The sequence below is a fragment of the Coregonus lavaretus genome, assembly GCF_964263955.1.
Source record: "Coregonus lavaretus genome assembly, chromosome: 11".
Lineage (NCBI taxonomy): Eukaryota > Metazoa > Chordata > Actinopteri > Salmoniformes > Salmonidae > Coregonus > Coregonus lavaretus.
In genome coordinates, this window is record NC_139998.1 from 4,401,473 (window position 1) to 4,417,324 (window position 15,852).

A 15,852-nucleotide genomic window follows, 5' to 3' on the forward strand; every position below is an offset into this window, starting at 1 on the left:
TTCTGTTCAACTTTTATTGTTAATTTATAGTCTCTGTGTGTGTGTGTGTTCAGACAGAGCCACCCTTTTTACATGTATCTCTTTCTCTCTGTCAGACGGAGCCCCCCAGCCAGCAGCATGTCCACATCCAGAAGGAGCTGTGGAGGATCCAGGACGTGATGGAAGCCCTCAACAAGAACAAGGCCCAGAGGAGCTCAGACACACAGGGATACTACTGCTCCACGCCCATCTCCAACCAACACAAGAGTGAGGTGAGGAGCACACATGCACAAATGTGCACACACATACACTGTGTGTACAAAACATTTTTTCACGCTCAACAGTGTATCAAGAATGCTCCACCACCCAAAGGACATCCAGCCAACTTGACACAACTGTGGGATGCATTGGAGTCAACATGGGCCAGCATCCCTGTGGATTTTGACACCTTGTAGAGCAGGGATCATCAACTATATTCAGCCGCAGGGTGATTTTTTCTTAAGCGGATGGTCGGGGGCCAGAACATGATAACAAATCATTTGTTGACTGCAAATTGATCGCAAGAAGCCCAAACAGATATAATATTTGACTAAAACATAATAATTTCAAACCTTGCTTACATTTGTATATGATCATGTGTCTCTCTATAATACATGGAAATACTTGGGAACAGATTTTCCAAATTAAAATCACTTGGAGCTGATTTCCTGGAGTTTTTACCATTGTTTTATGTCCAACAATGAAAATGCAATCCCCGCTCAGATAAATTGGGGGGCCAAATAAAACCACCCGGGGGCCAAATTCTGCCCGTGGGCCGCCAGTTGGTGAACCCTGTTGTAGAGTCCATGCCCCAATGAATTGAGGCTGTTCTGAGGGCAAAAGGGGTGCAACTCAATATTAGGAAGGCGTTTCCCTAATGTTTTGTATACTCAGTGTAAATCTGTATACTAGACTGCCTGTAAGTACAGTATCTAGTTTGTGAGAGGCTCTGCTCAGAGGAGGCTCTATCCTTCCTCTCTTGATGTCATAGATGGTTGGATTCCTCTGAGTGGGCTGTCATGTGCAGTGTTAGATGTGTAAGTCAGTGACCTTGTCCCTGGGTGATGTACTGTGACTCTCTATAATGAGATCGGAGGCCCTGTCCAACCCAGCTGCCACCCAGCCACTGTGGGCGGGGTACATGTGTCACCTTGTCCTCCTGCCTGCTCTGCCCTACCCTGTGTGATCTCTGCCATGTATACAGTGCATTAAGAAAGTATTCAGACCCCTTGACTTTTTCCACATTTTGTTACATAACAGCCTTATTCTAAAATGGATAAAATAGTTTTTTAATCTACACACAATACCCCATAATGACAAAACATAAACAGGTTTTTATACATTTTTGACAATGTAAAAAAACTGTACTATCACATTTACATAAGTATTCAGACCCTTTACTCAGTACTTTGTTAAAGCACCTTTTGGCAGCAATTACAGCCTCGAGTCTTCTTGGGTATGACGCTACAAGCTTGGCACACCTGTATTTGGGGAGTTTCTCCCATCATTTTCTGCGGATCCTCTTAAGCTCTGTCAGGTTGTATAGGGAGCGTCGCTGCACAGCTAAATTAAGGTCTCTCCAGAGATGTTCGATCGGGTTCAAGTCCGGGCTCTGGCTGGGCCACTAAAGGACATTCAGAGACTTGTTCCGAAGCAACTCCTGCGTTGTCTTGGCTGTGTGCTTAGGGTCATTGTCCTGTTGTTAGGTGAACCTTCGCCCCAGTCTAAAGTCCTGAGTGCTCTGGAGCAGGTTTTCATCAAGGATCTCGCTGTACTTTGCTCCATTCATCTTTCCCGCGATCCTGACTATTCTCCCAGTCCCTGCCGCTGAAAAACATCCCCACATCATGACGTTGCCACCACCATGCTTCACCGTAGGGATGGTGCCAGGTTTCCTCCAGACGTGACACTTGGCATTCAGGCCAAAGAGTTCAATCTTGGTTTTATCAGACCAAATAATCTTGTTTCTCATGGTCTGAGAGTCCTTTAGGTGCCTTTTGGCAAACTCCAAGCGGACTGTCATGTGCCTTTTACTGAGGAGTGGCTTCCATCTGACCACTCTACCGTAAAGCCCTGATTGGCCAGGCGTCCAGCTCTAGGAAGTGTCTTGGTGGTTCCAAACTTCTTCCATTTTAAGAATGATCGAGGCCACTGTGTTCTTCCGGACCTTCAATGCTGCAGCATTTGTTTGGTACCCTTCCCCAGATCTGTGCCTCGACACAATCCTGTCTCAGAGCTCTACGGACAATTCCTTCGACCTCATGGCTTGGTTTTTGCTCTGACATGCACTGTCAACTGTGGGGCCTTATATAGACAGGTGTGTGCCTTTCCAACTCATGTCCAATCAATTGAATTTACCACAGGTGGACTCCAATCAAGTTGTAGAAACATTCCAAGGATGATCAATGGAAACAGGACGCACCTAAGCTCAATTTCGAGTCTCATAGCAAAGGGTCTGAATACTTACAGTACCGGTCAAAAGTTTTCGAACACCTACTCATTCAAGGTTTTTTCTTTATTTTTACTATTTTTTTTACATTGTAGAATAATAGTGAAGACATCAAAATTATGAAATAACAAATGTGGAATCATGTAGTAACCAAAAAAGTGTTAAACAAATCAAAATAAATATAATTTATATTTGAGATTCTATAAATAGCCACCCTTTGCCTTGATGACAGCTTTGCACACTCTTGGCATTCTCTCAAGCAGCTTCACCTGGAATGCTTTTCCAACAGTCTTGAAGGAGTTCCCACATATGCTGAGCACTTGTTGGCTGCTTTTACTTCACTCTGTGGTCCGACTCATCCCAAACCATCTCAATTTGGTTGAGGTCGGGGGATTGTGGAGGCCAGGTCATCTGATGCAGCACTCCATCACTCTCATTCTTGGTAAAATAGCCCTTACACAGCTTGGAGGTGTGTTGGGTCATTGTCCTGTTGAAAAACAAATGATTATCTCACTAAGCCCAAACCAGATGGGAATGGCGTATCGCTGCAGAATGCAGTGGTAGCCATGCTGGTTAAGTGTGCCTTGAATTCTAAATAAATCACATACGGTGTCACCAGCAAAGCACCCCGCACCATAACACCTCCTCCTCCATGCTTTATGGTGGGAAATACACATGTGGAGATCATCCGTTCACCCACACCGCGTCTCACAAAGACACAGCGGTTGGAACCAAAAATCTCAAATTTGGACTCCAGACCATAGGACAAATTTCCACCGGTCTAATGTCCATTGCTCGTGTTTCTTGGCCCAAGCAGGTCTCTTCTCCTTATTGGTGTCCTTTAGTAGTGGTTTCTTTGCAGCAGAGGTAACTCTGGGTCTTCCATTCCTGTGGTGGTCCTAATGAGAACCAGTTTCATCATAGAACTTGATGGTTTTTGCTGCTGCACTTGAAGAAACTTTCAAAGTTCTTGAAATTGTCCGTATTGACTGACCTTCATGTCTTAAAGTAATGATGGACTCTCGTTTCTCTTTGCTTATTTGAGCTGTTCTTGCCATAATATGGAATTGGTCTTTTACCAAATAGGGCTATCATCTGTATACCACCACTACCTTGTCACAACACAACTGATTTGCTCAAACGCATTAACAATTAAAGAAATTCCACAAATTAACTTTTAAGAAGGCACACATGTTAATCTAAATGCGTTCCAGGTGACTAACTCATAAAGCTGGTTGAGAGAATGCCAAGAGTGTGCAAAGCTGTCATCAAGGCTAAGAGTGGCTATTTGAAGAATCTCAAATATAAAATATATTTTGACCAGTAGTGTCTGTAAATAAGGTATTTCTGGTTTAATATTTTTATAAATGTGCAAAAATACACTGTTTTCACTTTGTCATTATGGGGTATTGTGTGTAGATTGATGATTACATTTTTTTATTTAATCAATTTTAGAATAAGGCTGTAACATAACAAAAGGTGAAGGGGTCTGAATACTTTCCGAATACACTGTATGTGTATTTATATAATTTTAAGTGCTGCCATCTTGAACAGCTCTCTCTTGTAAACAAGAGCTTCTGACACTTATGGGTTGTGGAAGTCCTGTGGGAGTGAAAAAGTTAGTGCTGTTTAGTCTTGTCTCAGGTTTTTGTTCATGTGTATGATGTGTATCTGTCTTAACAATAACAAAATTGATCACACAAAAATTAGTACAACCTGTATAAATAAAGGTTAAATAACATCTCCAGGAGGAGGAGTTGGAAGTGGAGAACCTCTCGGCTCCCCCGCGGCCGCCCCTACCCCAGGCCTACGAGCCCAACCAGCCCAACCTTGCTGCCATACCGCACCTGCCCTCTCCCGTTACCTCCAGCGGGCGACCGCCACCCCACCGGGGTTCCGAGGATAGGGACCGGAAGGCCGGCCAGAGAAACGGAACACACAGCGTAAGCTGTTGACCTCTGACTTATGTCATTACCCCTGCGGCGCTGTCATCACTCATGATCGCGTTGATCCCCCTCTTGTTTTTGTTTTTTTCAGTATCATTTTGGTGCTTATTTTTGGATTCTTTTCAGTTTTTCCTCATCATAAGGACCAATATATGTATGATGTTCCTTTATCCACTTGCTTTGTCCCCTCTTTTTCGATTTAATATTTCAATATTATTTTGGTGGACTTATTATTATTTTGGGATTCTTTTGAGTTTTCCCTCAATCCTTCCTCGTCATAAATGTGGATGTATTTTTGGGTTCTTTTTATTTTCTTCATAGAAGGCTTCATCCTGTGTTTGGTGCTGATCATACGTACATCTGTTTCGTTCAGCTTTCTTTGTGAATCATTCACATTTGTTTGTTTTATTTTGTTTGTGTTGATTAGTTTCTGTCGTTTTGGAGGTTATTTCAGTTAACTTCACTGATTTTGTTTGTATTGTATGGTTGGTTGGTTGGTTTGTTGTCCTTTAATTTCTCATTTTGAGCTTTGTGATTTATGAACACTTTATTGTCCATTTCTTTAGCAGATCATGGAAATATAACATTTTGATTTGAGCTTATCAGCATGTCTTTATTGTGAATAAATCATTTTGTCACCCATCTCTTCTGATGTCAGTGCGTGTACTGATCTTTCTCCTGTCATGTATCTTTGTGTACTGACTGATCTCTCTCTCATGTACCCCTGTAGGGTCCAGACTACAGGTTGTATAAGAGTGAACCAGAGCTCACCACTGTAGCCGAGGTGGACGAGACCAACGGAGAGGACAGATCTGAACAGTCTGACAGAGACCCCTCCAACACCAAAGGTACACAGTAGAAAACACTCCCAACGGAAAGAGGGAGGGACTAATTGACCTTAGATTTTTATTTTTTTTACGGGGTGCCCTAATGAACATGACCCTGGATAGAGGTGCTACTCTATGTTAGCAGCATTACTAAACTAATAGCAGAACTATCTTCACTATTCAGAAGCTGTATGAGCTCAGATGTGTTACATAACTTTAATATTTCTGTTTTCCCTCCAGGAATGTCGTACCCCGTTGGTATCGTTCCCCCCAGATCCAAATCTCCCATGATAGCGGAGTCTTCCACCATCGCCTCCTACGTCACCCTGAGGAAGGGCAGGAGGCCAGACCCACGCATGGTGAATGTGTGTGTGTGTGTGTGTGTGTGTGTGTGTCGCATGATCAGTGTAGTTACCCTGAGGAAAGGCAGGAGGCCAGACCCACGCATGGCAAGTGTGTCTGAGATGTATGGACATAATCAATATAGTTAAGGAATTGGATATTAGATCATATCTAAAGTGGAATTGGTTAAGGGGGTGATATTAGGCTAAGTGTTAAGGTCAGGCATAGGGTTAACAAACCGCAATCCAGAACCATTCAAAGTCTGCCAGCTGTACATACACTGCCTATAGTTTATTTGTCCCAATGTCAGTGCTCACTCTGCAGGCAGCCTGTTAGTGACAACAACCATTGGAATTCATGATGGATCAGTGTGTAGAGTGGCAAAATGGCCACCACAACTTCAGTATCTACTCTAAAGCCTTTTACAGTGGTGGAAACATTTCATAGTGGCTTTCTTTGTGTCATTGTTTGTTGCTGTTGATGTGGAGGAGGGCAGGGTGCAGGGCGAGCCCCTAATGTTGTGTTCTAGGGTGTGACACACACTGTGGCTAGGGTGGGTCTGTGACTCATGCTTTCCTACAGGGCTGGAATCAAATATAGCAAACCTTGATTTATACACACAGTTATGAGGACCAAAGGCCTCCACAGCTCCTCTTAAAACGACTCACCATGTTATTAGGATAGTCAGTGACGGGTGTGGTTGCCTTCTGTACGGAGTGTGTGCCCACTTCTCTGGTGTGCCAGCTATGTTAGTGTCAGGGCTCAAAACTGCGACCAAAACACTTGCATAAGCTACCCTTTGACTTGGCAGTGCGACACCAATTTTTCATTGGTCGCTATTGTGCCAGTACAAAATGTTGGGCTGGTCACGTTAGTTTTTGGTTCACTATTTGATTTTTGTATTATCAAAATGTATTCAAACAGCAATGGGTATGCAACAGTGGGTATACAAACCAGGTATTCAAAAGGTTTGGTCCGAAGTCTTGGTTGAATCTTTGCAATGCACAATTCAGTCATCATGCGCTGTTTGAATGAACATTTCTAAAGGCTTTCCCAAAAAACCTTCACAATGTTGACTGCAAAGTAGGCCTACCTGGCAGAATGATATCATGATGACTTGTATCAATTGCGGGTCATTTGTTTTGCGAACTCTGCCATCACATGTAGCCTACACAGTACAAACATGCTGCAAGCCGCACAATTGAATTAAAGGGCAACTACACCCTCCAAATTATATATAATTTGTATTGTTCCAAGACCTCAAAAGTGGTCTCCTGATGTGTTTTAAGCATTGTTGTGGACTTAGAACATCCAATTGTTGTAGTTTTTCTATAAAGAAGTGTGAATTTGAGAGTGAAAACCTGAAAATAAATAGGAAAACCGGGAAAAATTCAACCGGGAAAAGATAATTTACCGAAAGATTAAACTAATTTTATCTACAACTGTAGAGTGACTGTTCAAAATCACTAACAATAACAGCTTTTTTGAGATTGTAAATATGATATTGTCAAGTTAAAATTATTTGTGTATGGAGGATAGGCTACTTGCTTAACCCACAAATTAAAGATAACATTTAAATGATGCGCGCATCATTCGCTTTCCCGAGCCAGTATTATTTTCATTTGGGCTAGTAGCTTCCAGTGGCACTGGAACATTTACCTGAACGTCAAGCCCTGCAAGGGCATGTTAATTTAAAAGATGGCTATTCATTATTTGCCTGGTTCTGTATGGAAAGCAGGTTGTAGCAATGGTAAATGTAAAACACTGGTAAATGTAACAACTTTTCTATTTGTAATAACTTTTCTATTGTTAACTAAATAAACCCGGTAAATGTAGTAACTTTCCGGTAAACATAATAAAATGTTGAACGGTAGACATAATAACTTTTTCTGCTAAATGTAATAAGTTATTACATTTAGCGGTGGTTATTACATTTACCGGTTAGTAACAACTTTTTTTATAAATAATGTAATAACTTCAACCAATCATCTAATAAGATGTTTTTATGTACTGCTTGCCTCAATTTTATACACGTACCACCACCCACTGCCAATTACAACACAAACAAACTCATGCACATCATACAGGAATACTGATATATAGAGACACTCACAAGCTAACATTGAAATGTACACGCATGCACAGTCACACTACTGAACTGATACCGTAATAACCACCGGATAACATAATAATTATTATTTTGTTATCCAGTGGTTATTACGGTATCAGTTCAGTAGCAACTTTCTTGATGAATAACATAATAACTTCAACCGATCATGTAATAACATTCCAAAATCAATGTATTCAAGACTGTTGTAAAAGCATTCCAGGTGAAGCTGGTCGAGAGAATGCCAAGAGTGTGGAAAGCTGTCATCAAGGCAAAGGGTGGCTATTTGAAGAATCTCAAATATAAAATATATTCCTTACGTATGTGGGCAACCGCAGCAATGAAAACTAATGGGACTGTAGCGACTGTGTTGGCATCAAAATCCGGGGAGTGAACTAAGTTTTGATTCAGCATTGATTGACATGGTAATGGACCAATAGTATTGGAGAAAAGTTGAAAAAAACGGACCCTGCTGACGCTGTACGTTAAAGTGTGACATGTCACGACATAACGTACGGCACGCATTATTCAACTCATTCTGTGCCGTACAGCCTCTTTCCACCAGGTGTAGCGCTTCTCTCGCAGATTAAAAACAAGAAATGATCAATGGTGAGTGTAAAGTTAATTACTCGTGAGTTCATCAGTAGTTAATTCAATCAATTGTTAATTTTTCGCGTAATCACTGTGAGCCATCATGACTCTCAAAAACCGTGACACCCACAGTTTAATTGTGAAGATAAATTTAGCGCCGCCCTAAAAACCCTATTCAAATTCGACACAAACCTTCAAATGGGTATGTAATGAGACATTTATATAACTTTTTATAGTGTTTTATTTACATTTTAGAGGTGATAAGTTGGACAAATCGGGTGAAAAAAGCCGGTTCCCCACACAACATATCTCCCCCTTTCACTATGACGCAGCAGCTTTCGCTTCCCCACCCGCCAGTTTTATAAAGACCCGGCGGAGCTCCATTGCTTTCTTCAATCATGCAGAGACGTGCAGCATGAAGGTCTCGTCATTGACTTTGCTGGAAAGGGGAGAAATTGTGCTTTACAATGGTATTCATATTACAGTTGACCTGGAAGTATTACGTTTTTGGGGCGCTAAAATAAGGTCAAATGTACAGAACAGCGCGATGTACAAAAGTGTGTTAGCTACCGTTAGGTGTGTCCAAACTTTTGACTAGTAGTGTATGTACGCCCCCTTTGGTGTTGCCAAAACACACGTACTGGTATATACCCACACATACACACTCAACATGTATTACAAACACACACACAAATGCACACACACTCACAGGAACACATACAGTGAGGGAAAAAAGTATTTGATCCCCTGCTGATTTTGTATGTTTGCCCACTGACAAAGACATTATCAGTCTATAATTTTAATGGTAGGTTTATTTGAACAGTGAGAGACAGAATGACAACAAAAAAATCCAGAAAAACGCATGTCAAAAATGTTATAAATTGATTTGCATTTTAATGAGGGAAATAAGTATTTGACCCCTCTGCAAAACATTACTTAGTACTTGGTGGCAAAACCCTTGTTGGCAATCACAGAGGTCAGAAGTTTCTTGTAGTTGGCCACCAGGTTTGCACACATCTCAGGAGGGATTTTGTTCCACTCCTCTTTGCAGATTTTCTCCAAGTCATTAAGGTTTCGAGGCTGACGTTTGGCAACTCGAACCTTCAGCTCCCTCCACAGATTTTTTATGGGATTAAGGTCTGGAGACTGGATGGGCCACTCCAGGACCTTAATGTGCTTGTTCTTGAGCCACTCCTTTGTTGCCTTGGCCGTGTGTTTTGGGTCATTGTCATGCTGGAATACCCATCCACAACCCATGTTCAATGCCCTGGCTGAGGGAAGGAGGTTCTCACCCAAGATTTGACGGTACATGGCCCCGTCCATCGTCCCTATGATGCGGTAAAGTTGTCCTGTCCCCTTAGCAGAAAAACACCCCCAAAGCTTAATGTTTCCACCTCCGTGTTTGACGGTGGGGATGGTGTTCTTGGGGTCATAGGCAGCATTCCTCCTCCTCCAAACACGGCGAGTTGAGTTGATGCCAAAGAGCTCAATTTGGGTCTCATCTGACCACAACACTTTCACCCAGTTCTCCTTTGAATCATTCAGATGTTCATTGGCAAACATCAGACGGCCCTGTATATGTGCTTTCTTGAGCAGGGGGATCTTGCGGGCGCTGCAGGATTTCAGTCCTTCACGGCGTAGTGTGTTAACAATTGTTTTCTTGGTGACTATGGTCCCAGCTGCCTTTAGATCATTGACAAGATCCTCCCGTGTAGTTCTGGGCTGATTCCTCACCGTTCTCATGATCATTGCAACTCCACGAGGTGAGATCTTGCATGGAGCCCCAGGCCGAGGGAGATTGACAGTTCTTTAGTGTTTCTTCCATTTGCGAATAATCGCACCAACTGTTGTCACCTTCTCACCAAGCTGCTTGGCGATGGTCTTGTAGCCCATTCCAGCCTTGTGTAGGTCTACAATCTTGTCCCTGACATCCTTGGAGAGCTCTTTGGTCTTGACCATGGTGGAGAGTTTGGAATCTGATTGACTGATTGCTTCTGTGGACATGTGTCTTTTATACAGGTAACAAGCTGAGATTAGGAGCACTCCCTTGAAGAGTGTGCTCCTAATCTCAGCTCGTTACCTGTATAAAAGATACCTGGGAGCCAGAAATCTTTCTGATTGAGAGGGGGTCAAATACTTATTTCCCTCATTAAAATGCAAATCAATTTATAACATTTTTTACATGCGTTTTTCTTGAATTTTTTGTTGTTATTCTGTCTCTCACTGTTCAAATAAACCTACCATTAAAATTATAGACTGATAATTTCTTTGTCAGTGGGCAAACGTACAAAATCAGCAGGGGATCAAATACTTTTTTTCCTCACTGTAGGCATGTGACAGAATAACACACACATACATACTCAGGTAGCATTTTATTTCAAAATAAAAGTATTGTATAATGGAAACATATTTTTGTTGTCACTGTACCCAACCCTATGACACAGAACAGGCTTGGAGTAGAACAGGCTCAGCCTTGCCCTTGTAGCAATTAATGGGCAAAGTGCCTTACTCATGGCTACCAAGGCAGTAGGGGATAGCACCTGAAAAGTGATGTAGGTGTAATTCAACTAGGTGTAATTCAACTAAAGATTTGTGTAAGCTCCCTGCCTACGCTAAACGCTAAACGTAGGCAGGGAGCTTACACAAATCTTTAGTTGAATTACACCTAGTTGAATTACACCTACATCACTTTTCAGGTGCTATCCCCTAGTAACATAGTCTTGTGGCCTGCAGGAGACCTAGGTTAGACACCAGTCTGTCCCATTCGTGCTGTGACCTAGATAGGTATCTGTGAGGAAGTGAAATGGGTAGTGGACTGTAATGAACGTGGTTCTGTAAATCATCCTTGAGGCAATATTTGAGGCTATACTTTGTTTGGAGTATGGAGTAAAATAATATAATATTATGATGGGCTAAGCCCAAGCTCTGTAAGCATATGAAGCATTAAATAAATGTTATATTGTTCAATAACATTCAGAATCACCTTTATTCGCAACGGACATTTACATATACCAGGAATTTGATTCGGTGAAATGGTTCATATAGATAATAAACATAATATACAGACAGAATATATTGACAAAGATTTTCTGAATCTGCACACTATCAAAAGCAAAAAACAGAATACACCTCCCTTGGTATTTTTCCTATTTTGTTGCCTTACAACCTGGAATTAAAATGGATTTTTTGTGGGTTTGTATCATTTGATTTACACAACATGCCTACCACTTTGCGGATGCAAAAAAAATTATATTGTGAAACAAACAAGAAATAAGACAAAGAAACAGAAAACTTTAGCGTGCATAACTAACCTCCATCTTGCGTTACAAACACTAAACTTGTCCGTTCAGTAGCGGGACAAGACTCTGTGACGATGATGTGCAGCATTATGAAATATGTCACGATGTAAACGGGGCATAAGTAACATATAAAAAAAAAATCCCCATCGAAATCCATCAATTTAGGCTATATGTTTTTTTGCATGGTGTTCTCGGGATGATGAGAGGTGTTGGGTTTGTGCCAGACATAGCGTTTTCCTTGATGGCCTAAAAGCTCAATTTTAGTCTCATCTGACCAGAGTACCTTCTTCCATATGTTTGGGGAGTCTCCCACATGCCTTTCGGCGAACACCAAACGTGTTTGCTTATTTTTTTCTTTAAGCAATGTATTTTTTCTGGCCACTCTTCCGCTCTGTGGAGTATACGGCTTAAAGTGGTCCTATGGACAGATACTCCAATCTCCGCTGTGGAGCTTTGCAGCTCCTTCAGGGTTATCTTTGGTCTCTTTGTTGCCTCTCTGATTAATGCCCTCATTGCCTGGTCCGTGAGTTTTGGTGGGCGGCCCTCTCTTGGCAGGTTTGTTGTGGTGCCATATTATTTCCATTTTTTTAATAATGGATTTAATGGTGCTCTGTGGGATGTTCCAAGTTTCAGATATTTTTTTATAACCCAACCCTGATCTGTACTTCTCCACAACTTTGTCCCTGACCTGTTTGGAGAGCTCCTTGGTCTTAATGGTGCTGCTTGCTTGGTGGTGCCCCTTGCTTAGTGGTGTTGCAGACTCTGGGGCCTTTCAGAATAGGTGTATATATGCTGAGATCATGTGACACTTGAATTGCACACAGGTGGACTTTATTTAACTAATTATGTGACTTGTGAAGGTAATTGGTTGCACCAGATCTTATTTAGGGGCTTCATAGCAGAGGGGGTGAATACATATGCACGCACCACTTTTCCGTTATTTATTTTTTAGGATTTTTTGAAACAAGTAATTTTTATTTATTTTACTTCACCAATTTGGACTATTTTGTGTATGTCCATTACATGAAATCCAAATAATAATCAATTTAAATTACAGGTTGTAATGCAACAAAATAGGATAAACGCCAAAGGGGATGAATACTTTTGCAAGGCACTGTACATGCATTCATTGAGATGAACATTGAAACAGCAGTAACCCAGCAAACAGGGTACATCCTGAGGACATTTGGCGACATTCACATTAGGTCCCTTAAAATCCTTCAGTGCGTCAATCTAAAGCCTCGTTCACATTACCCATAAGCACTCCGTTACGTTGCGCCGGATATCATGCATTTCAATGGGGACATCCACAGTGGAGTGGAAACGCAATGCCTGCTTGCGATTGATGGGTCCGTTGTGAGACGGAAGCCGCATACATTGAAAAATGTTTTACTTTGCGTCGTCTTCAGGCCAGCCAGAGTCCGTCAAAGAACAGGAAGTTACCAAACCACTGTTTTTGGTGATGGCTTTATGGGATAGCTAGCAAGTTGTAAACAATTGCCCATTGCTATAAGTGAGTACTATTTTAGTAGTAATGTTAAATAATACACATTGGCTGTTAAGCCAATTATATTATATGACTGTTGCCTCTCATTTACGTTTATTGTGATGGTAATTACATTAGTTTTTTATTATAATTATTAGGTGGGGGTCGCTAGCTACAATTTTATCTTCAACCTAGCCTAGCTTTTAGCTAGCTAGCTAGCTGCTCTGCAAGTTGAGGAAAATGTAACTAAACAAAACATGTTTTATTATCACCTGAAACAATATATTTATCCTGTCTTGAATGAAAAGGTTATATTTTGCAAGCTCCCAAAATAAATGCGATCTCTTGACGAGAGATGGGCTCTCCTCCGTCTTGCGTTACAAACACTAAACTTGTCCGTTCAGTAGCGGGACAAGACTCTGTGACGATGATGTGCAGCCTTATGAAATACGTCACGATGTAAACGGGGCATAAGTAACATATAAAAAAAAAATCTCCATCGAAATCCATCAATTTAAGTGGGGAGAACAAGTATTTGATACACTGCCGATTTTGCAGGTTTTCCTACTTACAAAGCATGCAGAGGTCTGTAATTGTTATCATAGGTACAGTTCAACTGTGAGAGACGGAATTCAGAAAATCACATTGTATGAATTTTAGGTAATTAATTTGCATTTTATTGCATGACATAAGTATTTTTTTGATACATCAGAAAAGCAGAACTTAATATTTGGTACAGAAACCTTTGTTTGCAATTACAGAGATCATATGTTTCCTGTAGGTCTTGACCAGGTTTGCACACACTGCAGAAAGGATTTTGGCCCACTCCTCCATACAGACCTTCTCCAGATCCTTCAGGTTTCGGGGCTGTCGCTGGGCAATACGGACTTTCAGCTCCCTCCAAAGATTTTCTATTGGATTCAGGTCTGGAGACTGGCTAGGCCACTCCAGGACCTTGAGATGCTTCTTATGGAGCCACTCCTTAGTTGCCCTGGCTGTGTGTTTCGGGTCGTTGTCATGCTGGAAGACCCAGCCACGACCCATCTTCATTGCTCTTACTGAGGGAAGGAGGTTGTTGGCCAAGATCTTGCGATACATGGCCCCATCCATCTTCTCCTCAATACGGTGCAGTGTCCTGTCCCCTTTGCAGATAAGCATCCCCAAAGAATGATGTTTCCACCTCCATGCTTCACGGTTGGGATGGTATTCTTGGGGTTGTACTCATCCTTCATCTTCCTCCAAACACGGCGAGTGGAGTTTAGACCAAAAAGCTCAATTTTTGTCTCATCAGACCACATGACCTTCTCCCATTCCTCCTCTGGATCATCCAGATGGTCATTGGCAAACTTCAGACGGGCCTGGACATGCGCTGGCTTGAGCAGGGGGACCTTGCGTGCGCTGCAGGATTTTAATCCATGACGGCGTAGTGTGTTACTAATGGTTTTCTTTGAGACTGTGGTCCCAGCTCTCTTCAGGTCATTGACCAGGTCCTGCCGTGTAGTTCTGAGCTGATCCCTCACCTTCCTCATGATCATTGATGCCCCACGAGGTGAGATCTTGCATGGAGCCCCAGACCGAGGGTGATTGACCGTCATCTTGAACTTCTTCCATTTTCTAATAATTGTGCCAACAGTTGTTGCCTTCTCACCAAGCTGCTTGCCTATTGTCCTGTAGCCCATCCCAGCCTTGTGCAGGTCTACAATTTTATTTCTGATGTCCTTACACAGCTCTCTGGTCTTGGCCATTGTGGAGAGGTTGGAGTCTGTTTGATTGAGTGTGTGGACAGGTGTCTTTTATCCAGGTAACGAGTTCAAACAGGTGCAGTTAATACAGGTAATGAGTGGAGAACAGGAGGGCTTCTTTAAGAAATACTAAAAGGTCTGTGAGAGCCGGAATTCTTACTGGTTGGTAGGTGATCAAATACTTATGTCATGCAATAAAATGCAAATTAATTACTTAAAAATCATACAATGTGATTTTCTGGATTTTTGTTTTGGATTCCGTCTCTCACAGTTGAAGTGTACCTATGATAAAAATTACAGACCTCTACATGCTTTGTAAGTAGGAAAACCTGCAAAATCGGCAGTGGATCAAATACTTGTTCTCCCCACTGTATATGTTTTTTTGCATTGGTCTCAATCCACCACATCCGTCTATATCGGCCTTCCGCATCTGCTGTGGAAGGTGGCCGAGCTACAGCGGTGTTTGTCAGACCATGAGGCATCACGAAAATCGGTCTTCTCATGAAAACATCTGTAGCATTGAAACTGTTTGGGCTACAAACTATACTGAACAAAAATATAAATGCAAAGTGTAAAGTGCTGGTCCCATGTTTCATAAGCTGAAATAAAAGATCTGAGAAATGTTCGAGATTCACAAAAAGCTTATTTCTCTCAAATTTTGTGCACAAATGTGTTTACATCCCGGTTAGTGAGCATTTTATTCTTTGTCAAGATTATCCATCCACCTGACAGATGTGGTATATCAAGAAGCTGATTAAACAGCATGATCACCTTGTGCTGGGATCAATAAAAGGCCACTCTAAAATGTGCAGTTTTGTCACACAACACAATGCCATAGATGTCTCAAGTTTTGAGGGAGCGTGCAATTGACATGCTGACTGCAGGAATGTCCACCAGAGCTGTTGCCAAAAAATTAAATGTTAATTTCTCTACCATAAGCCACCTCCAACGTCGTTTTAGAGAATTTGGCAGTACGTCCCACCGGCCTCACAACCGCAGACCACATGTAACCACGCCAGCCCAGGACCTCCACATCCTTCTTCTT

General features: G+C 41.9%; 1 protein-coding gene across 1 annotated transcript in view; it reads left to right on the forward strand.

Annotated features, from left to right (window-relative positions):
• The window catches only part of LOC311137087 (pleckstrin homology domain-containing family A member 5-like), a gene marked incomplete at its 5' end in the record, with an annotated part of 210,062 nt that overhangs the window by 188,423 nt on the left and 5,787 nt on the right, over window positions 1-15,852 (forward strand). Inside the window, 4 exons of the mRNA XM_084171419.1 lie at window positions 96-251; window positions 4,216-4,410; window positions 5,144-5,261; window positions 5,481-5,599. Of these exons, the coding sequence (XP_084027545.1) occupies window positions 96-251; window positions 4,216-4,410; window positions 5,144-5,261; window positions 5,481-5,599 (588 nt within the window). The remainder of the gene's footprint in view (window positions 1-95; window positions 252-4,215; window positions 4,411-5,143; window positions 5,262-5,480; window positions 5,600-15,852) is intronic.